This window comes from Heterocephalus glaber, unplaced genomic scaffold (assembly GCF_053883595.1).
Source record: "Heterocephalus glaber isolate CG9 unplaced genomic scaffold, H.glaber_assembly_v1.0 deba00001444, whole genome shotgun sequence".
Classification (NCBI taxonomy): Eukaryota; Metazoa; Chordata; class Mammalia; order Rodentia; family Bathyergidae; genus Heterocephalus; species Heterocephalus glaber.
Genome location: NW_028258297.1, coordinates 9059890 through 9083954, shown reverse-complemented (window position 1 = coordinate 9083954; position 24065 = coordinate 9059890). Strand labels below are relative to the sequence as shown.

Genomic DNA, 24065 nt, shown 5'->3' with positions numbered 1-24065 from the left:
TTTGGTTTTGTTTTGTGGTTATTTTTTTTACAACTTTAAATACGGAATATAAATAAATTTTACATTTAAAAAATAAAAGGAAAGCCCCCAAAAATATAATCACCAACTTTACAAACCGAAGGAAGCAGATCTTGGAGGGGGGGAGGGGAGGTCCAGTGGGAGAGGGAGCTCAGACCCCCACCCCAGGGTTCCTGGGGCTCTTTTCCCTTTTCTCCCCACCCCGTCCACCTGCTGGGGTCCTGGGAGGAGCCACCAGGTGGGACTCCAAGAACCCAAGATGGGTGAGTACGGGGCAGGGCAAGAGGGGCTCCCCACATCTGCCTGGAACAGGTGGAGCTGAGGCCTGGGGAATGGAGGCAAGGGCCCACACACCACTGGCTCCCTCCCATCTGACTACTCCAGGCTGAAGGCTGGGTCAGGGGCACAGCCCATCCCCAGGGACCCTTGGTGTGAATTAGGAAAAGGATTCCTTTCCTCAGACACTTGACCTACATCTGCCAGAAACTGTCATAATAAATAGACAAATGGGTCGTATGTAGGGTGTGAAGAGTGCTCCCTGCATGCAGTGCCCTTGTGGAGTCCACACTCTGCACAACCTTACATGGCAGTCTTGGCTGGGTTGAAGTATGATGGGCAGGTCTATTGCCCTGGCCTGTGGTCTTCTGTCCTAGGGAAGAATGACTGGGGTCTCAATCAGGGGCCTAAGAACCCATTGGTAGAGCAGACCAAAGGGCCAGGAAGAGTGGAAGATGCAGGGTAGAGGTAGAGAGATGAAAGGAAACAGAGGAGGAATGAATTGGGGTGGACAGGGGAGGCAGGGGGTGCCCAAGTTGCCATCTACATTCACCCAAAGAGCAAATTTCATCTGTAACCTGCTGGAGGGGGCACACAGCCCCTGCCCCCGGGAGTCTGTCTCCGAAGATCTCACATGGAGGACATGAATGACGCCGCCCGCAGTGAGCAGAGCTGACTGGGAGGGTGATGGCCATCTGGGTGTTGTGGGAGGGGCTCCCCCAGTCTGTGCTCCCTGTGTGGTCTTGGCCACTGTCCGAGGCCCCAGTCTGCCTGGAGGGGTCCCCTCAGAGCTGGCCGGGTCCTCAGTGCAGCGCTCCTGGGGCCAGGCGTGGGGGAGGGAGGCCCTGTCCCCAGCAGTCTCTCTGCTCCTGTCCCATGTTCTCCATGTCAAGGGAGGAAGCAGCAATGGAGCCAAGTCCTGTTTCCTCCTCCAGCCGCAGAGCAGGATGCCAGAGGTCGCTGGCAGGGACAGATGGATGGATGGACGCATGGAGGGGATGGTCGCGTGGAGGGCGGGGGAGCACCATTGGCCGTCCGAATCAGGCATCGAGACAGACGGACGAGGGGGACAACATTATCACTCCAAGGACCCCATGGGGGCAATACAGCAAATACCATATTAAATACCCTGTGGGCCGAGCAGAGGGACTTGGGGTCAGAGATAGCCCAGGCCTCTGGGCCCACTGTCCTCACAGGCCAGGCCAGGGAGCCCCCAGGATTCCCACAGGCTTAGGGACAACAGTGTGGCACCCAGACCTCCCTCCCCCGGGGCCAACCGGGGTATAGCTGGCCTGGTCCCCAGAGCCCGGCTGCAGGTCAAGGGGAAGGAAACACGGGGCTCCAGGCCTCAGTTTCCCTTCTGGGCCTCACCTGCCCACATTCTCCTGCCGCCACCCCTATGCTCCGAGGGTCTCTTTCAGCGTCTCCTTGTCATGCGTGTGCTTGAACTTGCGGTGCTTCCCCTTGGGGGGCCTGCGGACTCGCACTGTCCGGACGGCCGTCCGAGTCTGGGGAGTCCTGGCTGCTCAAGAAAGAGAGAGAGTTTGTGAGCATGTGGACAAGCATGGGGTTCATCTCTCCGCCAAGGCCCACTGTGACCTGGGCTAAGGAAAGGGATGACAGAGGAGTCAGAGACCCTATTACCCAGGCTCCAATCAGCTTCACTGTTCATCAGCTGTGAGTGCCTAAGAAGAATTACTGAACCTCCTCATGACTCAGTCTCTCCATCTGTGAGATGGGTAACAAGACTGCCCACATCACAGGAGTGGTGAGAGGAACGAGGGAGCTGGCAAAGTTCTTTGTGCAGTGCCTGATAGACAGGGTGGGTCAAATGTGACTTCCAGTTTGTTGTTACCCACGGACAGATGGGGTTTACTTCCTTCCCCTGGAACCGAGACTGCACTTGAGCTGTATGACCAACAGAAGGAGCCAGAAGCGATGCCCTCTGCTCCAGGCAGGAGCCTTCGGAGGACCCAGAGGCTCCCACTTTTGCACTTTTTGGCGCCCTGTCCTTCCATGAAAGAAATCTGTCCAAGCTGGTGGAGAGGCCATGGGATGCCATGCTGGGACTGGAGCCCAGGAGGTCTGACTAACCACACAGTGCACGGGCCACACCGCCGAGCCTCAGCCTGGCCAGGGACAGCTGCCCCTGGTGGCCAACACCTCCACAGAAATGCCACAGCTGCGCGGGGGATTTAGCTCAGTGGTTCCAGCATCTGCCTCACAAACGGAAGGACCCAAGTTCGATCCCTGGTACCAAAAAAAAAAGAAATGCCACACCTAAGCCAGGAGACTTTAGGTTACCTAGACTCACTGCTTTAATGCGACTCCCAAGTTACAGTGTGGACTCAGTCATTAATTACAACGTGTCCATCTGGAGCTGTCGGTGACCAGCCCCTGGGTGACAGCCCAGCTCTAAGCACAGGACAGAGGCCGAGAAGCAGTGCTGCCTCTAGGCTTATTAATAAAACATGAGGACAACAGTCCCTAACAGAAAGGCACCGACAATCAAAATCGTCACTTACCTGATTTTTTAAATGTTCACCTCATTGTATTCACTGAATAATTCGATTCTTATGGGAAACGTTTAAGACAGGTGAGAGACAGAAAGAGCCAAGAACAGAACTTTGGGACACCCTGGACAGGCTTTGTGGCCTCAAGGAAGACATCATCGCATCTGGGCCCTAGGCATCTCCTCTGTAAAATGAAGTGGGCCGGGTCATACTCTGGGGCTTTTTCGACTGTGAACTCCTGAAATCTACGGGCACAGAAAGAATTCCAACTCCACTCATCCATCTGATGAGTGTTTGAGCCCCTCAGGCCTATCCTAGCTCTGCAGCCGCCCAGCCTTTTCTTGCCCACCTCCAGCGACAGGGAGTTCACTACCCCACACGGCAGCCAAGTCCATTCTGGAGCCTTGACTGGTCACCAGCTTTTCCATATCTGGAGCTAAGATTCTTCAGTGGCTTTTCCCACTGGTCCTAGTTCTTCCTTCCATCTAGGGCCACAAGAAATTAGAGTCCTCATCCAGAGCAAGTTGTCAAATATCTGAAGATGATGTGCATGGAGCCCTCTTGTATCTAGATCTTGGAATGGTCTTCCCACCATTCCACGCATTCACTCCCCCAAGCAGGGGACTGCGGTTGTGACACTGGAAATGGGGCTGTTCATGGCAGGGTAGCTGAGGCAAACCTCTGAAGGCAGCTTCAGAGCTGAAGCCCAGAGGAAGAGAAAGAGCCAGGATCTGAAAAGCTAGGAGAAACTTGGTCCAGAGACCAGTATGTGCAAAGGCCCTGGGGCAGAAACTCACTCCGCCACTCAAGGACAAAGCCCAACCAGCGAGGGTGGCATAGTGAAGGGGATTGGTTGCTATCCAGGCCAGGCCAGGCTACATTCTCAGTGTAAGGTCTTTAGGCCAGGGGGTTCTAGACTGACCCATGGGGCTCCCAGCTCTGCAGGAAGATGAGGCTTTTTGTGGAGCGATTCATAGTAGCCCCCGGGAAGGAGGTTACCTCGCTGCTCCTGGGAGCTCCCCTGGCTTCGGGTCACAGGCCGGGCAGACACCACTGTCTCACACTTGCAGGCCAGGTGGTCTTCCAGTGTCACCGTGGCCTTCTTAAAGGTCGGCTTCCCCCGCACAATCTCGATCTTCCTCACCTAGAGGACAGGATACCAAACCTTGCTGTGGAGCCGCACACAGCCCACCACCTGCTCTCCCACCCAGGCCTGCACCAGAGGCAGAGCTTTCCTCGAAAGCCCAGAGCGGGCCTGCTCGGCCCTGCTTCGGGCCAAACAATAGCAGGGCCTTGCCCTCTGCCCTGTCGGAGCTTTTCCATCAAAACAACCCCTCCAACCTGGCCTCTGGCTTGGCCGCAGCCCCAGGCCCCCAGAGAGTGAGAAAGGCATTTCCGGGTTGTGCATGGGGCCCACGGTGTCCTCGTTCCTGGAATGCCTGCCGTGGCCAAGGCCAGGGGCTGCACCAGAAGCCAATGGCTGTCTGGAAGGAAGTGGGGGAAGGTTTATCCAGGAGGGCGACAGGAAAGGGAGGTCAGGTGTCCATCCATGGGGCTGGAAGCCTTGGGGACAGGAGATACCGTGACAGGGGCTGGCCGGCTAGACAGTGGCATTTGTAATTTCAGGCTGTGGCCCTAGGCCAGGGTTGGAAGGTGGGCAGGGTGCAGGGCATAGGCCACCAGTCATGTGTGGCCAAGCAGGCGACATACTTGGCTAGGGCTAGTTCAGAGCCCCCGGTGTAGACCCAGCAGTGTGGGCCACCCACATGGGCACAGCGGCCCCAGGGTGCAGAAACCTGTCCAGGTGATCAGAAGACACGCCCAGTGCAGTGTGTGCTTGGTGCTCCCTGCCACAGACAGCCTTGGGACCCATGTCCATGTGCCCACTTCCTCCCAAAAAGAGGCAACACAGCGCTAACCATTTGCTGGGGTAGGGGTGGGGCAGTCTTGGCTTCCACAGTGTCAATCACCTGAGGAGTCCTTGATGAAGGCACAGCTTGCCAAGGTGACACAGGAAGGTGGCAGTGTGCAAGGCCCTGCCTGAGTCTTTCTCTGAGAGCCCCAAATATGGGGCAGTTGCGAGGGAGCTGCCCAAGGCATCTGAGGTTTCAGATACTGGCCGACTCTTCAAGGCGGGTCATGGGGTTTCACCCCTGGAATAGCATGGCAGTTCCCACACCCATCTTTCGGTGACCATAACCTGGGTCACCTTGGTGGACGAATGGTGCAAGCCCAGGGACATCCCAGGATATCCCGAGACACCCCGCACCAACACTGAAGCCGAGGGGTGGGGGCCACACACCTGCACCGGCCGCAGCTGCACCTGCGTGGGCCGGCATTGCACGTTGCGGTTGTTGCAGCAGCCGGAGCATCGCTGCACCTCCACGCAGGGCGGCCACACCAGGAAGTTGGCGTTGGAGCGGTCGATGAGGTTCCGGGAGATCTGGAACACCTCAGTGCGCGTCTTGCACTCGGCAATCACAGCTGGCTCGGCCACTGTCGGGGAACCTGGGGGACGGGAACCTGGTCAGGGGGGCAAGGCTGCAGAGCTCTGAGAGTCCCTCCCACCCTCACACAGCAAGCACCCTCTTCATCTGCTGGGGCTCCTGTCACTCACGTACAGAGAAACTGAGGCTGGGAGAGCTCCGCTAACCCACCCACATCACGGATGGAGCCAAAGAGCTAAGGGACCCACTGCCCCCTGTAGGCTTCCCAGCTGCATCCACAGGGCTCTGGAGACTTCCGCGGGACAACCCGGAGGAGGCCCCAGCATGCGCACTTGCCTGCCCGGGAAGAGCTTCTCTGGGGCCTAATGATCTAGGGGCTCCCTGGCTCTACCAATTTTAAACTGTGTGATCTCATCTACTTCTTTACCCTCTCTGGGCTCGTTTTGCAATTCTGTGAAGCCGACTGATGATATTCATCTTCAGGGGCACAGTGAGGAAGAGATGAGAGGAAAAGCTCTCTATGCAGGGAATGTGATACAGGCACGGGGTAATGTGTAATGACTAAAGCCAAGGCTGGTCACAGGGGCCTGCTGGCTCCAGCCCGGTAGTAAAGAGAGTCTGGGGATGTCCTGGAGTCACCCTCCCCTGCCCCCCTTGGCTCCCAGACTTTGAAGGGCCACTACTAGGGCCCTGGGTCTTACCCAGGCTCCTCCTCCCGCGAGATGAGCCTTCAGCCTCACGTCCTGAGTGGGCCCGGGTCACATTCAGGTCCACCTCGGCCCCATCCTCATCTGCAAGAGAAAGTACCGGATGCTACTCTGCATGGCTGGTTAGTGACCATGTATGGGGCTCCCACGGAGCTCTGGGCAGCATGAGGACCATTCATCGAACCCCAGGGAACAGCCCCTCCATACTCAGGCTCCTGGACCTCCAACTAGGAAACTCTGGGCGGCCATGCTTGCGAGTGGTGGGGGCCTGGCTGCATCTTTGGGGCACCCCTAGCCCCATTCTGGGTTCTTCAGCCACATTTTTGGCCAGAACCCATATGCATGGAGTTAAAAATAACCCTTCCCCTTTGCTACTGTAAGTGAACCCTTCTCGGCCTCCAGGGTGGGGCAAGGCCCCAGCACTGCAGCAGGCCAGTTCCCAGTGCCCCTCCGCCCAGCGTTCCCATAGGAAGTGCTGAATGGAGAAATTCCCAGAATCCCCGGGGGGCCAGCAGGCCCTGATCGCAGCCCCTCCGGAGCCGGACAATGGCCTTGCAGGGCTGGGGAGAGAGAGGGTGGAGGGATGGGGGTGGAAACTGAAGGCAGAGGAGGCTGGTGAGCCGCACCACATGCCCTGCTAGGCCTGGGTTGTATCCTTGTTCTCAGCCTCCATCTCCCTTCTCTCCCTCTTCTCCAAGCTCTCCAGGCTGGACAGCTCTCACCTCACTGCCACCAGCACTTCTTGGGGACATTGTCCCCTTCTAGAGATGGTGGCCAGAGTTACCTACCGGAAAGCAAGGCTGGGGAGGAGGCTTTGAGCTGAAGCTTGAAGGCGGACAGCCCCTTCTGTCTCTCTCATACCTGCAAGCCAACTAAGGGGTCCTGGCGACAAGCCCCCCTCCCCTGGCACCAACAGCTCACACCCTCCCGTCAGCCCTAGTCCTTGTCAAAGACAAAGGGCCCTGCAGGCTACTGTTCATTGTCCGGGATCCCAGGGGATCCTGTTTGGAGGAGACCTGCAGTACAGCCTGTGACTGGTCCACCTCTGCTGGAAAGGCTCCCATGTCAGAGCGTCTGTCTGTCCCTCTCATTCCCTTCCTTTCTCCCTGCTATCTCTGGAATGTCCCTGGTGGGGAGGAGATGGGGAAAAGATGGGCTTTCTGGAAAGGTTAAATTGATTAGGAAAAAACAGCTCCATGGCTGCCTCAAAACAGGCCCGCTATTGAAAACCTCATGTCCAAGATCCCGACCCCCACCAAGGGTGTGGAGGGCCGGCTGAAGGGGGCGGGGCCTTGGAAAGAAATGGCAGAAAGGCTAAATTTGGAAGTTGCCCCATTGTGTGGCCAGGGTTGGCCACTTGGGCACCGGGTGGGGGTGCTGGGAGATGTCGGGTGGGGGCCCTGGTAAACAATAAGTGGGCCCAGCTGGGGCCCCTCCTGCCTGCCTCACCGCCCCCCAGCACAGGCAGGACTGAAAGGGCCCGGGAATGCTTTTGAGAGGGAGCCAGGGGCCCAAGGGGAGAGGAGACAAAAGCAGGAAATGCTGTTCCCCCGTAGATAGCGTCTGGGCAAGGATTACAAAGTGACAAAGAGACAGAACCCCAGAGGGAAGGGGACCCGGGGGTGCAGGGAGGTGCTGACCAGGGCTCCAGGGACCAGGCCAGAGGTTAGAATAGAATGGAATTTGCTCTGAAGACAGCGTTTATAAATACATTCCCGGCCCAGCCCGCCAGCCCCGCCACGTGTGTGCCACCGAGCACGTGCCCACTCACTGAGCTTGCTCTTGGGCACAGGCAGGGCTGCAGGCTGGTCCAGCCCAGGTGTCCCCAAGAGACCTCACAGACTGGGCCCTGGGCCAGGGGGGCAGGGAGATGGCTCCTCAGGCACCACCCTGCCTGGCTGTGCCCACACCTGGATAGGTACTCAGCACATGCCCTGGGCACCTTCTCCCTGCCCGCCCTACTGCAGCACCCCACCCTCTGCACCACGCGGGAGCCCCACAAGGGTGCTTCTCCTACCACACCCCACGTCCCAGGTACCGGCCCATCTGCCTCCTGGGTCCGCCCTGGGAGGGTGTAGTCAGCCCTCTCTGGGGTGCAGGTGGTCAACCATGGGCCCCTAGTTCTCCGGATGTCCATGGAGGGGTGGCCTTGCCCTACCCACTCCCAGGTCCCCTAAGGGCCACCAGAGGCCAGAGTGCTGGAAGATTCGATTTACCTACGGAGTCTCCATGCAGCAGGCGCTGGAGGTCATCGAAGGAGCGGATGGACTGGTCACTCAGCATCTCATAGAGTTCCTCGGGAATGGGGTCCCCCTGCCAGGCAGACAGCAGAGGGCTGAGTGAACTGGCAAGCGGGGGCCTCTCTCCCCAGCCACTGACTTTCTCCATGGGAACTTCCTATGGGGCCCCTTCAGACTGGGGCAGGCAGGATCTGGGCTGACAAGCACCAGGACCCTGGGGACTTGAATCCCTGAGACGCGGCTCTGAAACTACCCTGGCTTCACCCTCCAGCCAGGAACCCCAGCCTGCCGCCAGCTAGACCTGCCTGTCTACATTGTCTCCCCCATCAGACTACCAGTCTCGGGGAGGCTCCAATAACCCAATTTCTCTCTGCTTCTCCTGCCACGTCTGATAGCTAAGGCCAGCTACTATACATCACAGGTGATCTAATTATCCCCATTCTACAGATGAGAAAACAGAGGTTCAATTAGTGAACAACTTCTGCCCAGAATCCCACGGCCTATTATTACAGAAGCTCACTGGAGCCCAAGCCTTTGTGACAACAGAGCCTGCACCCCAACCTCCTGGAAACAAGGCGTGCTTAACAATTCTTGCAAAGTCTTACGGTCTCAGAAGGCCACATGTTCCAGCCATGCCTATTTTGACTCTTGCCAGAAAGAGAGGAGGGAATCCTCAGACCCAGCCGGGAAACCTGAAAGCTAACCCATGCCTGTGCCCGGGCAAACCCTATTTTTAGAGCTCCTCTGGCCTGTCACCAAACACACTTGAAATTTAATAAGCACCTTAATAGGCCTCGCTCAGAGCCGGGCTTTCTCCAGGGAAACCTCAGGTCCTACAATACAGGTCCTGATAGGAAGGTCCCCCCTGCATCCCCATGATCCTGGGAGACCCAAAGGCCTGGGGCCAACAGTCCCAAGAGGAAGAGGGCACAGGAGACTGAGCAGCACAGTCCCATGCACCAGCCACCACTGCCACATGTCTGAAGGCTTGGCCTGACACAGCTGCACACATACAGGCAAAGCGCGCAGGGCCATGTGGCCTGGGGGAGGCCGGAGGGCACGAACACTGGGGAAAACCACACTGTGCCTCAGTTTCCCTGCACTGAGAAGGAGAAAGCCCTGTCCTCTGCTCACTGAGCACCCTGGGACTGCAGTTCGGGAAGCTAAACTCAGACTGCAGTGGCGGAGGGCCGCATCTCAGTCCCCCAAAGTTCTGTGGGGTATGCCCACCGTGGGCTGGAGCTGTAGGAGCCAGGAGCAGAGTGGACGAGACCCCTTTGAATGCTCCTTTCTTGAAACCCCTCTCCGTGGAGCTGGGAGCCCCTCTGGTGCCTCAGGGCTGCTGCAAGGTTGCGGGAAGAGAGGTGGGGGCCGGCCTGAGGATTGGGCACTTCCCTCACCATTCCAGGCTGTATGGCTGGCTGGCCGGGATGCGCAGGACAGAGGAGGGGTGCCAGCCCAAGCCCTCATTTTCTCCCCACCCCACCCCCAGAAGACAGACCACTCCTTTGATGATCTCCGAGTGCTGACCAGGCACCAACCTATGGGACAGAAGGCTGGCAGCTGGTGTCCAGTGAAGACCAGGGAAGGCCACTGGCCTGAGTCTTGTCCGACACAGAACTGGTGGTCCACAGGGCACTATTACCAACTGCCGTGTGACCTCAGGTTGGTCACTACCCCTCTCTGATCCTCACTCTCATCTGTCAATCAAGGGGGTTGAAAATATTCAATTTGATTCTAATGCCACCTGGGGGTAACAGTAGCAGCAGAAGAAAGACAAAGTGGGGGTACCCAGCCCAGGCACCCTGGATCACTCCCAGAAGGGGAACAAGGGGTGTTGTGGAGTAATGATTCAACTGACCTCCAGGGATGGGGCCCAAAGGCCAAATGGCACTTGCTGCTTGTGCCAAGATCTGCTTGGCCACTGGAGAGCTGGCTTTGGCTGCCAGCTGGGGAAAAACAAGCAGACAGACCCTAAACAAACCCAGTGGATGCCCCAGACCCAGGCCCACGATGCAGAGGAGCTGACCTGTGGGAACACACTTGGGTCTTTGGAGGTGTGGAATGCATACAGTAGGTGCTCAATAAATGTTGGTAAAATTAGTGCAGGACCCTATACCATCACCCTGAGGTCCTCTCCAGTATGATTCTCCCATCCCCTCCACCAGGATGGCCACCTGGGACGTTCTTCCCCCCACATCCAGGCAAATCCTCTCCTCGGGCCCATGGTGCTCTAAGCAGAGAGGCCACTCCTACACCTGCTGCTGGTGACCAGACCACTAGATGCCCAGCATTCACTGAGCCCCCTGGATTGGACAGCGACGCCACACGCACCCTCACCAACCACTGACCACAGCCAGTCACCGGCCAAGCAAAATGCAGTACATTCCTAAGAGGCTGGCACTATTTTTATCTCCATCTTCCAGATGAGAAAAACTGAGGCTTTGAGAAATTAAATAAGCAACCACAGGTCTAGATGACCGGTAAGTGGCACATCTGGGCACTTCCCAGACCCCAGAATGAACCCCCTTTTCTGCCCTGCATGGAGTGCTGCTCCTCCGTTCCAGGGCCACTGGTCCTGGGCACCTTTCGAGGTTCCTGTCAGCTCTTTGCTCCCACAGTAAAGAGCAGTAAGAAGACACCGGCAGGCTCTGAAGACATTTTTGGAGGCCACAACTATGGGGGGCTACTGGCACTTAGCAGTAGATGGGCTGCTCAACACCCCCCAGTGCACAGGACTGTGCTGCAAAATAAAGCATCACTGGCCCCAAATATCCGTAGTGCAGGGGTTGGGAAACCCTGCAGCAGAGGAGATCAAGGGCTTCAGATGCCAGGGCAACCTGGATCCTCAGGTCATATCTTTTTTTTTTTGTACTGGGATTCAAACTCCAGACCCTGTGCAAGGCAGGCAGCGGAACCACTGAGCTAAATTCCTGGCCCTTGGGCAGATCTTTTAATCATCGAAAATCTCGGCTTCTTAACACCTCTTGAGAGTTATTCGAGGCATAACTGCACCCAGCAGAGAAACCAGCAAATAACGGGTACTTCGTGAGTTGACACTGTCACCATTATTACTTCTTTCAACGTGGCACCTTTGAGAGCAGCAGCAAGTGGTACAGGTGCCCTGGGACATTCTCCAGGATGACAGTGGGTGGGTGGAAAGCCACATGATCATGGTAGGGTGCGTGACTGCACTACTCCCTGTGCCGGGCCACAGGAAATGGCACCCTGGTCCCACTGACACCACCTGGTCCTGTGTGGGTTGAAGGGGCCCTTCCGGGCAGGACTGGGGGTGGTGACGGGTGGAGGCAGCCAGCCTGTGGTCAGCTCCAGGATGCGATGTCCTGGGGACCCTCGTAGGACACCTGTTTACTCAGAAGCCCTGTTGGGCGTAGGAGGGTGACAGCTCTGAGCCTGGTTTTCCTGGCCATGGGTTCTGGAGCCCTCTAGGTGGACACCACAGGCAGGGAAAGAGGCCTGGAACCCCAAAGAAGCTGCCCTAGATCTTAGGTCTGGGGCTCCTGGCAGGGTGAGGGTGTGGCAAGGAAGCAGTTGGGGCAAAGCCAGCCCTGGGAGCCAAGGCAAACAGCCTGCTCCCCACCCCACCCCCAACACCAGCTGCAGGAGGCAGGAAGGGCACAAGCAAGCCAGCAAGCGTGAGGCCAGGTGAGTTACCTGCTCCCAAGCAGGCTGGCAGATCAAAGGGGCTCAAACCCCACCCTCCACCTGGGCCCCAGCACACACAGGAGAACACACACACACACAAACACACACTCCCCCCAAAACCAGGGGCGGTGTCTGCAGCTGGCAGAGAGAGAAGCTGACAGGGCCTCCTAGTGCCTGCCTGCCTGCCTGCGACTCTCAGCCCTTATTTAGATCGGATGCCAAAGCCAAGCCCTTGAAGAAGCCCTCTCCAGGCAGACCACAGAAGCCATTTCGCTTGCACCAGGTTTTCCCACCAGCAGTTCCCTTCCTCTCGGCTCCTGGGACTCTCCCTTCTGCTCAAGCCTCCCCTCCTCCAGCAGCCCAGCCCACCAACCACCCTACCTCTTGCTGGAGCAAGAAAAAACATGAAAGCAGAAAGAGCGCAGGAGCTTCACACAATCCTGGCAGCTCACTGCAATCACTACCCCTGCTCCAACCCCAGAGCAGGTAACGGCTGTGCAGGAAACTGTTGGCTGATCCAACCTGCTCAGGTTTGTTGTAGGTGGCAGAAACTGAGGCTTACTAGAGAGACACAGCCTGATTCTTCCTTCTGTGTATTTCTCTCTGTCCTTTCCAATCCTGACAGTCCAGGTCCCAAGACAGGGAGGAGAAACATGCTGGTGTCTCATGAAGGGGGTGGGGGTGGGGGGACTTTGGCAGACTGATGCCAGCAGGAGGGCAGTGTGCCACGTGGGCTGCTCTCAAGGGTGAGGATTCAGTGAAGCTGCACTGATGAAGCACCTAGCTGGCCTGGGCCCCACCCACACCCAGCATTCACTGTCCTGGCCACACTTACTATCCAATCTCCAGGTACTGTGCTGGGGACCCAGAGTAAAGCGCTCTAGTGCAGTCTGCAGCCCCATGGAGGAAGATAGACAATAAACAATAGAATAAACCAGAAAATGAAGAGTTGCCATAGAAGGAACATCTGGAAGAGGGGAAGGGAAGACTGTGAGGCACCTACAGTAAACACCTTGCCTTAGTCTCTGGCACACACTTCCTGGCTCTTGCACCAGAGCTTCCAAATTGTTTGACCTTGACCGTAAACACCTCCAGGGCTGGGGGATTCCAGCAAGTTGGTCTCCCATCCCCTAAGGCCATCAGCAAACCAGGAAGAAGCTGGGTGGTTAGAGGCTGGGGGGGGGGGGCACTCTGCTTCCCGGAAGAAGGGTGCTCAGGCAGAGAACATCACATGACAGTGGGTGTCACCTTCCGGGAAGCCAGCTCAGCTGATGAGGACAGGACCTCAGAGGCCTCTGCAGACCCTGGCCTGACCCCGCCCCACAGCTCCCACCTCCCTTCCCAGGTGGCTGAGGCCTCCACCAAGAGTATGGGCAGCTCCACGGCCACCCTCGGCAGCAAACCCTCCCTGAGTCTCCCTACACTGGCACCTAGTAGGTGGTCCTCCCATTGCCATGTGGGCCCCTTCCCCCAGGGCCACAGAAATTTTTGCAGGGTTAAAATAGCACTTCACAAACTGCAAAGCTGCAGGTACAATGGCCCGGCCCTACAGGGGTGTGGGGTGTGGTCAAGGCTGCTGGGACCTGAGTGCGAAGAAAAGCTGAGTTTCTGCACTCGGTCCTCCACCCCAAATGCACACATGAGGGGGTGTGGGAGAGGAGAGGTGCTGGGGGAATGGTAAGGGGCGGCCGGTCCCAAGCACCAGACATCAGGAAAGAGGGAAACAACCAGGGGTAGAAGCAACCTCAACACTACGGGCAGCATCCCTGGTGTCCCGGAGATTCACATAAAAGCTTGTTGAGAGGAGAAATACACCGGACATCCCTGTGCCCTTCAGTCAACTCCACACCATTTTTGGCCACATGAGAGTGTTTGAAAAAAACAATCACAGAGGGGTAAGGTTTGAGGGGCCTGAAGCAGCTCTGACCAGGCAAAAAGAAAAATGGTGAGAAAAAAAAGACTGCTGTGGTGCCAAGACCTGATAGGAGAGCTCTCTTCCTTCTAGGACCCCAGGAAGGAAATGGGGTCTCTACGGAGGCGGAGGTGGCCAAGTGCCAGGGCCCACCTGTTGCGCGGGGGCGCACACCTGGCTCTGCGTGTATGGGGCCGTACGTGCCTGTGTGCGTGCGTAGGTGCTCGCGCACGTGTACTTGGGCCGTGTGTGCAGCGGCCGTGCGTGCGTTCGTGTGCGGTGCGCGCGCGTGTGGCCCGCGTGTGCACGGGCGTGGCGGCGGCGGGCGCGCGACCTGGCCACGGTAGTGCGTGCCCGTCGCTCTGCGCGCCCGCCCGCCGGAGCGCAGCATCGCCTCCGGCCAGGAGTGTGCATGCGTGGGGTGAGTGAGCGAGTCGGGGGGCCGGGCGGGGTGGGCTGCGGAGAGCAGCCGCGGGGCGCCGCCGTTCCCAGGACGCCCTGGCACCGGGCCAGCCCCCAGGTCCCGCGGCGAGGCGAGGCTAGGCGAGGCGGCAGCTGGAGCTGGAGCTGGCCAGCGCCCCCCTCCCCAACAGCTGGCAGCGGCCTGGGTGGCTGCGGGAGAGGCGGGGAGGGGGCGTCGCGAGGGGCCGGCAGACGGCCCGGCCAAGCCCGGCGTCCTCCCTCCCGGGTGCGGGCCGCGGGGGGCGGCCGCGGAAGGGCGGGGCCCTAGGGCGGGCGGCCGACGGCCCTCGAGGAGCCCGGAGAACAAAAGGAGACTGCGACGGCTCCTCCGAGGTCAAAACAACCTGCGCTGGCGGCAGCCCAAAGCCCGGCCGCGGTCTCCAAGCCAGGCGCCTTAACCCCTTCGCCACCGCCTGCAGCTTCCTGCTCCTGGGGGGAGGCCGAAAGCGCCGGCCTCTCGGGATCGGCGGGGCGCGGGCTGCGGGCGGAGGCGGGACGGGACCGGGCGCGCTGCTCTCCCGCCGCCCTCGCCGCCCTCGCGCCCGCACCTCACGCCTGCCCGGCCCCGCCCCCTTCCCACCTGGATTCCGGGTAGACTTGCCAACTCACTGCTTTTGAGGCCGGGTGGGGTGGCGGCACCGATCCGACCCGATCGCTCCGCAGACGTTCCCGCGCCCCACCTCGCTGTCAGCTAGGTTTTGGCAGGCGGCGCCGCGCTCCCTCCGCACCCTGCATGCGGGGGAGAGAGGTGCTTCCTCTCGCGGGGCGCGGGCGCAGGTATGGCGGGCCTCAGGCGCACTCCGCCCTGACGGCTGGATTTATGAAGAGCCCCGGGTCCTCCTATCACCCTAGGCGCCTGAAGCCCACCCGCTCCTGCCTGTCTCTCTGGGACCCCCACCCCCGCGCCCGGGCCGCAAGCTGCTACTGAGGCGTATTCGAGTGTCGGTCATGCCCTGCGCAGCCCGACCAACCCAGAGCAGAAGCCAGGGCGGACCCGAGCCCTAGCCAAAGGTCGGCGTGGGTATCACGGGTGCGCGAGCTCACACCTTCTGGGCAGTCTGGGTCCTGGACAGACACGAAGGCCACCTTGGAGCCGACGTAGGCTTGGGAGGACTCGCTGCCTTGTGCGTCCTGGGCACCACCCTACCTCTTCTCCCCGACCCGCGGAGCTGATTCTCGGGTTCCTTTGGGAGGGGGCAGGGCCACACACACACCCTCCCCAAATGCTAGGAAGCTCCGGGATCTGGGTTCGCCCCTGGCGAAGAAAGCCGCCGCTGCCCCTTCCCCTTAGAGTCTGGCACCTACGGACCTCGTCTCCCAGACCTCGGGGTCATCCAGCGCCCGGCTCACGAGCTGCAGGAGTCCAAAGTTCACCGCAGGAGAGGAGGGGGCGGCCGGGCGTCGGGGTGGGGGCGGTGAACGCAGAGAACCAGCCCTGCCGCCGTCGCAACTCACCTCGGCGCTGACCAGGCGCAGGTAACAGCAGAGAGACAGGAAGAGCGCCCAACAGCGATTCATGCCGACTCCGGGCCCGGCCCCGCGGGGCCCCGGACGCGTAGACGGAACGCGCCGCCCCCGCGGCCAGGGTGGGGGGCTGGGGAGGAGGGTGGGCTCCGCTCGGGTCCGCGGATCAGGAGCTCAGGCCGCTGCAACCGCCGCCGCGGCTCACCCGCATGGCCCCTGGGCTCCGCCGCCCCCGGCCCCGGCTCCGTCGCTGGGGGGTTGGGGAGGACCAGGGTCCGAGACCGCTACCTGGGCGGATCCCGAGCCCGCTCGAGCATCCACGGCCAGGGGGCTGCGTCGCGAACCAGCAGAGGCGTGTAGCCGTGTGGGGGCGCGCAGGGGACTCCAACCTCGGAGAGGAAAAGGAACACGGCAGGCAGGCGGGCGATGGTTCGTCTTCACTCGCCGGCTGAAGGCGTTTCCCTCTGCCCGCTGGCTTAGCTTTTTTGCAACATTCTCTGGAGAGGTCTCCCAAACCAAAAAGCTCAGGGCTGGGCACCTCAAAGCCCAAATCTCCCCCAAAAAACTTTTTCCAAAGTTGTCTTTTCAGCGGCGGCCCGAGCACCCGGGCAGGGAGAGGTGCAAACTCCAGCCCGGGCCGGTGGGGGGGCAGGAGCGTGTGCGCCCTGGCGCGGGGCCCGGGCGGCGGGCACGGCTGCTCTGCGCGCACGGCGTGCCCGTTGCGTGCTCGGCCCGGCCGACAGGTGGACGCAGCGCGAGTCGGTCGGTCTTCCCGCGGGCTCGCCGCTCTGGGCGTCCTCTGCGGGCTGCGAGCTGCGGCTGCTCCGGTTCTCTCTTTACAACGAGGCTGGAGGGTGGGCTTTTTTTCCCCCTCTTTAGCGCGCGTCTGTATATGTGTGTGCGCAAAATATCTCTCCCTCTCAGGAATGAAAGATGGGCGCTGGCGGCCGGCGGGGAACCTTCAGGGAGGCAGCGGGGGGAGGCTTCGGGCGCGCAGAGAGGCAGGCGAGCCGCTCCCGACTGCAGGAGGAGAAGTTGCCACCCTTTCAGCTGTTCCGGCCTTTATAAAGGAGAAGGGAGCGTGTGAGAGGTGGGTGGAGACAGCCTTTCCTCTTCTGGCCCGGAGTCACTGCCAGGAGGGGGGGCAGAGCTGGAGGAGGGCCTGGGGCGAGGGCGGGGCGTTTAGAGGGTCTCTAAGAGGGTAGCCCCACAGTCAGCGAATCTGGCCCCTGGGAAAGAAAAACTAAGAGGACCCACCGCCCCACCCCTCAGCACCGTGACCACCACTGGTTAGGAGCCTACGTGGTTAGGGGAGCGTCTCAGGGCCAGCCAGAAGACCAACCCCCCCCCCCCACCGCGAAGGACTCAGGCTCTGCAGCCTGACACCTTGAACTCGGATCCTGTCTGGCTGAGTCACCTTGGACAAGTCACTTTCCTTCTGTGCTCCTCCATCCAGCCTCAAAGTGGGAGCATTGCTTACTGTGTGGATGAAATGTCAGAAAGATCAAAAAGCATCCAGCAGGAGCCAACCACAAGGTGAATGCTCCAAACCCCACAGCTGATACCATTCAGCTGCAAGCCGGTCCGAGAGTCTCCTCCTCCTAGCTGGTTGCCTGGCACACAACAGACTGTCAGCATAGGCTGAATCTGAATTTGTGGAACTGCAAAGTCACACAAACCCCCACAACACTGCAGCATCCTGGCAGGGCTGCCACCCTGATCCTGCCGACACCCTGATGTTTACTACCTCCCTCAGCCCCCAGCTACAGACTCGGGGCCTGCCCACCCACACCAGCATTCACACAGTTAACGCCTTCCACTCCCAGCTCAGAGAGCTGCTGTGTCCCGGCCTCCAGCAGTCACACTGTCACAGTGACACAGTCACAGGCAGGCACGCTGAGCCCAGCACCCACCACAGGACCGCAGGCTCACTGCATCGCCCAACCGCCTGGCTTTAGGGCACCTTGATCTCACACGTTTACACTATCTCTGTCATCTACCTGTCATAGCCACAAGCATCCCTTTGGGATGCCAGCCCCTCCTCCCACAGGCACACCCTGAGTGCACTGGAGCCTCTTCATGGTCCTAGATGGGGCAGAGCCAACCAGGGGGGACTTCCCAGGTGGTCTCTTTACCAGCAGCTGCAAACACCCACCCTCTGTGGCCGGGAGGCACCCTGGGCATAGGTGGCCTGGTTCTAACCCTGGAGTGTCTCTGGGAGGACTGCTTAGCCTCTCAGTACCTTGCTTTTCTCCTCTGTCAGTTGGAGATGTATCTGTAGTCGGAGGCAGGGAGGGATTTCGAAGCGGCATGGGAAATGTTTAGGGTGATGGAAATGTTTGCTGTCTTTGTGGTGATGGGTTCCCAGGCATACCCACGGAGCAGAACAGATACATCCCATTTATTATACCTCAGTAGAGTTGTAAAAGAATTTCTGCCCACATCCAGAGCTCGGGTGAGACAGTCCATGCTAATTCAGGCCCTGCCCTGGACAGACACGAGTAAACAGATATATACCAAGGAGGCAAAGTGACAAGATGGGGAGGGGGTCACAACATACTGCATTTGATGTCTAAATACTTACAGGCTAAAAAGTCCTGCCCACCAGACAACCAGGTGATCTTGACCTTGACCTGTATCCTTGCCTACGAGTGGATGATCATAGCTACCATTACTGTTGAGCTGAACCTGGGGTGGGAGTGTTCTTTCTCTCAGTAGCCAGTCAGTGCTTCTGTGTGATATGTTAGTCCTGTCTTACAGGTGGGCAAATGGGCACAGAGGGGCCAAGCAATTTGTTCAAGGTCACACAGCCAGAGGGTGCTGGAGCCATGACTTGAACCCAGATAGTCTAGCCACAGAGCTCCCATGCTTAGACTTCTGAGATGTGCTGTTCCCTGGCAGGCAACATGACGGTCATGACAATAAGACTTTTTTTTTTTTTTTTTAGTACCGGTGTTAAACTCAGGGTCTCATACATGATAGGCAAGCATATTCTACCACTAGCTAACCCCTTTCTTTTTTATATTTTATTTCATTTTGAGACACGTTCTCATTAAGTTCCCCAGATTGGCTTGGAACTTCTGTTTTGTTTTGTTTAACTTGTAACCCTCTTGCCTCAGCCTCCTGGGATTATAGGCGTGTGCCACCGTTATTTTTTACCTTTTTGTTCTTTATTTTTTAGTACCAGGGATCGAACTCAGGACCTTGTGCTTGCCACACAGGCAAGGCACCATTGAGCTACATCCCCAGCCCTGGCTTGGAATTTCTAATTTTCCTGCCTCAGCCTCTGAGCAGCTGGGATTACAGGTGTGTGCCACCACGCCTGCCTCAACAATGACACAAGTCACGGGCTTTGGTGAGCGCTAATGCATTAATACATATGAACAAGCTCTGCCACCGGAACAGGGTGGCTCAGCAGGACTCTGCCTTCTGTCCAGAGCACTACAGGGGCACACAGCATGGCTCGGGGATGGGGTGAGGGTGGGGTGAGGCGATTCCAGCAGCAGCCTTGAGCACCTACTGTGTGGAAGCCCTGTGAGAAGCACTGCAGGATGGAATGACCCAGTCCCGGCGCTCAGGGACACAAATCATTGCAATGCAGATGTCTGCGCAGATAGAGGTGGCCTGACAGAGACCAGCAGAAGCAGCAGGGGCAGCCTGGCATGTAGGCTTGAACACCATGCGGAGGGGAACTGTGCCCTGCACCCTCTCCTTGCAGGTAGGCGCTCTCCTCGTATACCTCCACCTCTTCTTCTGCTGTACTCTGGTAGCCAGAACCTCCTCCAGGAAGCCTGCAGGCCTGGCACTCACTCTGGGCCCTATGGCACGTGCCCCGTGGTCTCATCTCCATGTTGCTTGTCTGTCAGTCAAGCCCTACACTGAGCTCATGGTGAGCAAAGGCTGCAGCTCCTGTGTATAGTAGTTGCTCAATAAATGTCCTCTGAAGAAAGGAATAAATGAATAAACATCTTGCCTATGTCTCCCTCTGAATCATAGTCAGATGGTACAGAGATGCCAGGCCCTTCCTAAAAGGTGGTAGGAGGTCGGGAGGGGTTCACAGCATGAGACTTTAAACCCGGGTGCACAAGGGCTTTGGGGGCATCACTCCCCCCAGCAACCAAAGGAGATCCTGGAGTGTCAGAGCTGAGGGGGCCCTCCGGCCTATCACCAAGGAACTGTTCTCAAGGCCCTGGGGCAGGGCCACGCCCCCGGAACCTTCCACCCACACCCCCTCCTGGCCCCTAACAATTCTGAACCTAGCAGGAGAAGCAGCGGGGCTGTGGGCCCTGGTAGGTGCAGGGTGGGGCCTGCCAGGACCAGGCTTTTTAAACTGGGTTCATTTCCATCCAAGGGCCCCTCCAGGAAGATCATCAGATCATCTCAGCCCCGGAGTGGGCGCCAGCCTCCCCCTGGGGGTGGGCAAGGAAATGCTTCGGAAGGAGGTGAGTTCAGTTCCAGGGGCGCAAGTCCAGAGGGGCGAGAATGCTGTGTACAGTCCCCTGCTCTGTACCGAAGTGCTGCCACTGACTGTCCCAGGCAAGTTTCCTTTTCCCGCCTGGTAGAGGAGGGAGCAAAGCTGCCAAGGCCATGCGGTCTGGCACTCTCCAGCCATGGCCTGTGTGATGGCAGAGCCCATGCTCCACCACTACACCATATAGGTGCCGCTGGGCCCTCTACCCCCCTGGCTGTCCCCTCCCACAGCTCCCTGCCCAGAAGGCCTTGCCAGTGGATAAAGCACTTCCTGACCTTGTGCCCTGGGCCACCTCACACTCACCGGGGGAGGAAAGTGTTGCCATCACGTGTGCCCATTTTACAGATGGGCAAAGTCAGGCCCAGAGAGCAAAAGAGTCTTCCCGTCAAAGAGGACCTTGGTGAAAGCCCTGCTCTACCCGTTCACTAGCTGTGCCACCTTGGGCAAATCCTGTAACCTTTCGGAGCTTTGCTTTCCTCCTCTGTAAAGCATGGGAACAGTAGCACTCACCTCACTGGGTTAGATGAGTTAACTTCTCAGTGCTGAGAGCACCCAGTGGGTCCTGCACAAATGTCAGTCATCGTGATGGTCATTCTCACCACCCCGAGCTGCATGTGCGTGAACACACATGTGCAGCCTTACACACTCCCTGGTTTCTGAGCGCCAGAGCCAGGGCTAGGAAAGGGGCTCAAGGCTGGAAGGGTGGCCACCTTCACCCTGGCCGCTTGTCCTCACAGAGTCCCCACCCCGGTGAGGCTCCTGCTGCCACTCAGTGAGCTCCAGGGAGACCCAGGAAGGCAGGCAGACAGACCCCAGCCCACTCTGCATCCTCGGCCTGGGCTGTGTACAAAGGGGAGGGAAGCTCTGTTTGTTTTCCTGGGGCCAGGCCGGTGCATTTTTAGCTCCTCCGGGCTCCAGACAAGGAAGAGGATGTGGGTGTTTGGACGGTAGCTGGGGATACCTGCCTTGGAAGCAGCTGGAGCTGGAGTGCAGCCCTCCTGGGGTGAGGGAGCCTGGGCAGGTGGACTGGGAAGACACATGAAGACTAGCTGTTCCCGCTAAGGCCCTTGTGGTCGGCACAGTGCTCCTTGGATGCACACACCACAGCCCCTGGCCCATCCCTACAGAAGCCACCAGGTCATCCCTAGCAGTCCCAGCACAAGGCGGAGACCCAGGCAGACCCCAGCCTGACCCTGGCCCTCGGCCACCCCAGGGGCCCCTCCTGGGCCTCCAGCACTGTAATACTCAGGGCAGCCTCCCCAGCAGGGCCAACCCTCTTCCTGAACCACAGTCCCCTGACCGAGGTAGGACAGTTACTACCCTTTCCCAGCAAGGACAGGAGGCCTGCCAAATCTTCCCCACATGCCCTGCCAGCTGGTGTCCTGATCCTGCTCACACTTGGAAGGGAGGCGACTGAGGTTCACAGTGGCACTCCAGCTTGCCCAGCATCACCCAGCAAGGAAGTGGCAGTGCCAGCCTTGGACCCAAGACTGTGACACCAGAGCCCACACTTCCACCAGCTGCATCTCGTGATGCCTCCCCCATGGCCTGGATCGGAGCTGCCTGGCCTTTGGCTTGTTGTAGTTTGTGCAGCAGACACATCACACGGAGGAGACTGGGGTGGGGTGGGGGCCAGTTGCTGCCCCCCAGGTGTGGGGGGCTAGTGTGGGTCAGCACACCCTCTCCCAATCAGGATGTGCTTTCTGGAGATTCTGAGGGTCCTGGAAAGGGGAGCAGGAGGGAGTGGGGCAGGCAGGTAGCAGGCAGCCCCTCCTGGTGGGGAACCAGTTTGCCAGAGGGAACTATTTGTAAGTGCCGGGAACATGGCGGGCCTGTCACAAGAATGGGAAGCCAGCCACGATATAAAAGTCACAAATCTTTCATCAATATTCATAAGCACAGGCACTCAGTGGCACTTGGTGTGTCAGGCAGTTGCTCCGAGGCCCAGGGTGCATTCACTCACATTAGCTGTGTGACTCGCCTGTAGGAGCTGGGCCCTGGCATCCTTTATAGGTGGGGAAAGCAAAGGCCTCCAGCAGTTTTGACAAGGGCAGGATTGGAGAGGGCTGTGCTGGGATTCCAATACACACAGCAAGTGTCAACATCACCTGGTGACCTCCCTACCCATCTGCCAGGCACGGGGGAGGTACAGCTGCCCAGTTCCCCACCCCACCCTCATTCTTACCATAGAGGTGTTTCTGTATCTCCCTCTCGCTTTTACTGTGAACCAATAAATAAATAAATAAATACTTTTTTAAAGTCAAAAAGAGGTTTTTCTTAATGATTTCTACTCATGCAGCAATCCCCCAAACTGGCCAACAATCTAGGGAAAGTATATTATCTACCATTTTATAGATGAGGAAACAGTCCTGTGCTTGGAAGAGCAGAGTACACGGTTTACCTGTAGAATGGGGGTCCACACACACTCTGATGGGGGCTAGTGTCCAGATGGGCATGGTGCCCATGACGGTGTCATCACAAAGAACCGGGCATAGCAGTGCCAGCTCAACATTCCAGAGCCCCCTGCCCTCGGGGGCCTACAGGCCAAGGCAGGCAGGTGCGCAGACAGACAGACAGAAAGACCAGACACTTGCACAGACACCCTGGGGCATGGTTACATAAGACAGAGGCCAGGCCAGCGGGAGTGACTAATGGCCTCAGTGGTAACCCCCATGGCTGGGCACAGTGCTCCTCGGGTGCACACACCCGCAGCCACTGGCCTGTCCCTGCAGAAGCCACCAGATTGTCACCAGTGGTCCCTGGTGCAAGGCAGAGGCCCAGGGAAAATGGGCCACCTCCTCCATCTGGGCCTCTGACGAGGTCCCCTTCTTTTTTCCTTGGGTGAGAACAGCTCCCACCGTGTCCTGGCTGTCCGGCCCTGTGACCTGGGTGAACCCAGTTCCAGAACCTACGGAGTCTGGAGATGGGGTTCATCGAGTGGACGAATGAGTGAAAGTGCCGAGCATGTTTGGCCTCTCAGGGAACGGAAGCCATCGGTACAGTTCCCTAGAGTCCCCGTGATTTCAGGTAGCAGCCTGGCCACAACCACAGCCCTGTTACAGACAAGAAATGACTCAAAGAGGAACGGTGGCTTCCCCAGGGTCACTCTGCTGATGAGAGATGGAGGTGTCCTTGAACTTGAGTCATAGGACTCCAGGACAGTGCTCGAGGGGAGGGAGGAGAAGTCAGTGGACAGATGCCCCGTCTGCCCACCTGGGTTAAGTGAGACACTCCATGTGGGACCTGGGGCTGTGTGGGGAGGGTGAGTGAGGCTTGGGCACCCGTTGTGCACAGCATACAGGCCTGGGAGTCAGGGGAGGAAAACACCCCTGGGGGCCCAGATGGCCTGTGAGGGAGACACCCAGGGCACAGCCAGCTGGGTCCTGTGTACAGACTGCAGGGCCCCCCACCCTGAAGACCACCTCGGGTAGAGGGCACATCTCAGCCTCCACCCTGCATCTCCCGTCCACCCCCACCTCCCCAGCTCCTTCCTGTTTTGATGGAAGGAAATTTTTCAGCTTTTTCCTTCTTTATTTTTCCAGACGGGTGACTCGCTTGGGAAAGGAATTCCCCCCTCCCCAAACTGTCCTGATCCTAGGTATCGATGCCATAGATCCAGGCCCATCCTGTTGTGCTGGGGCAGTCATGGTTATTTTGGGTGCCTTTATGGGGGTGGCGCCCCAGGGGAGGGGATGTGGGGGTGCTCAGCTGCGTCCCCCCTCCCAGGTTCCTCGCCACCCCCACCATGTCCTCCTGGGCTCGGCCACCAGGGAGGAGGGAAGGAAGCCTGCTAAGCCAGAGTATAAATAACTCAGGTGGTTACTCAGCCCCGAGAACATGATAACATGAGTCATGATGTGTTTCAAGAGGAGGGCAGGGCAGGGGGCCT

At 58.7% G+C, this 24065-nt stretch overlaps 2 protein-coding genes across 26 annotated transcripts; one reads left to right on the top strand and one right to left on the bottom strand.

The window, feature by feature from the left end:
• Pdgfb (platelet derived growth factor subunit B) lies at nucleotides 1–15828 on the bottom strand. Of its 7 annotated transcripts, none has more exons than XM_004845583.4 (7): nucleotides 15697–15828; nucleotides 8178–8274; nucleotides 5956–6045; nucleotides 5110–5315; nucleotides 3807–3951; nucleotides 1666–1816; nucleotides 1–1423 (listed from the first exon to the last, which is right to left on the bottom strand). In XM_004845583.4, the coding sequence occupies exons 1-6, from the start codon at nucleotides 15757–15759 to the stop codon at nucleotides 1692–1694; spliced, it is 726 nt and encodes a 241-aa protein (XP_004845640.1). In that variant the 5' UTR covers nucleotides 15760–15828; the 3' UTR covers nucleotides 1–1423; nucleotides 1666–1691. The 7 variants fall into 7 exon arrangements, with proteins under 7 accessions (XP_004845640.1, XP_021114642.1, XP_087069997.1 ...); XM_021258983.2 differs by having other exon boundaries at nucleotides 1–1254; XM_087213871.1 differs by lacking the exon at nucleotides 15697–15828 and adding an exon at nucleotides 15551–15687.
• On the top strand, nucleotides 14096–22927 carry LOC110349379 (uncharacterized). Of its 19 annotated transcripts, none has more exons than XR_015452291.1 (5): nucleotides 14096–14200; nucleotides 16630–16795; nucleotides 17162–17241; nucleotides 18887–19011; nucleotides 19307–19677. XR_015452291.1 is itself a non-coding variant. In XM_021258979.1 (2 exons), the coding sequence occupies exon 1, from the start codon at nucleotides 15758–15760 to the stop codon at nucleotides 16790–16792; it is 1035 nt and encodes a 344-aa protein (XP_021114638.1). In that variant the 3' UTR covers nucleotides 16793–16795; nucleotides 19424–19677. The 19 variants fall into 19 exon arrangements, 6 of the variants coding, with proteins under 6 accessions (XP_021114638.1, XP_021114637.1, XP_021114636.1 ...); XR_015452290.1 differs by having other exon boundaries at nucleotides 18887–19060; XR_015452286.1 differs by lacking the exon at nucleotides 14096–14200 and adding an exon at nucleotides 20057–22921 and having other exon boundaries at nucleotides 15758–16795; nucleotides 19307–19423.
• The last annotated feature ends 1138 nt before the right edge of the window (nucleotides 22928–24065 follow it).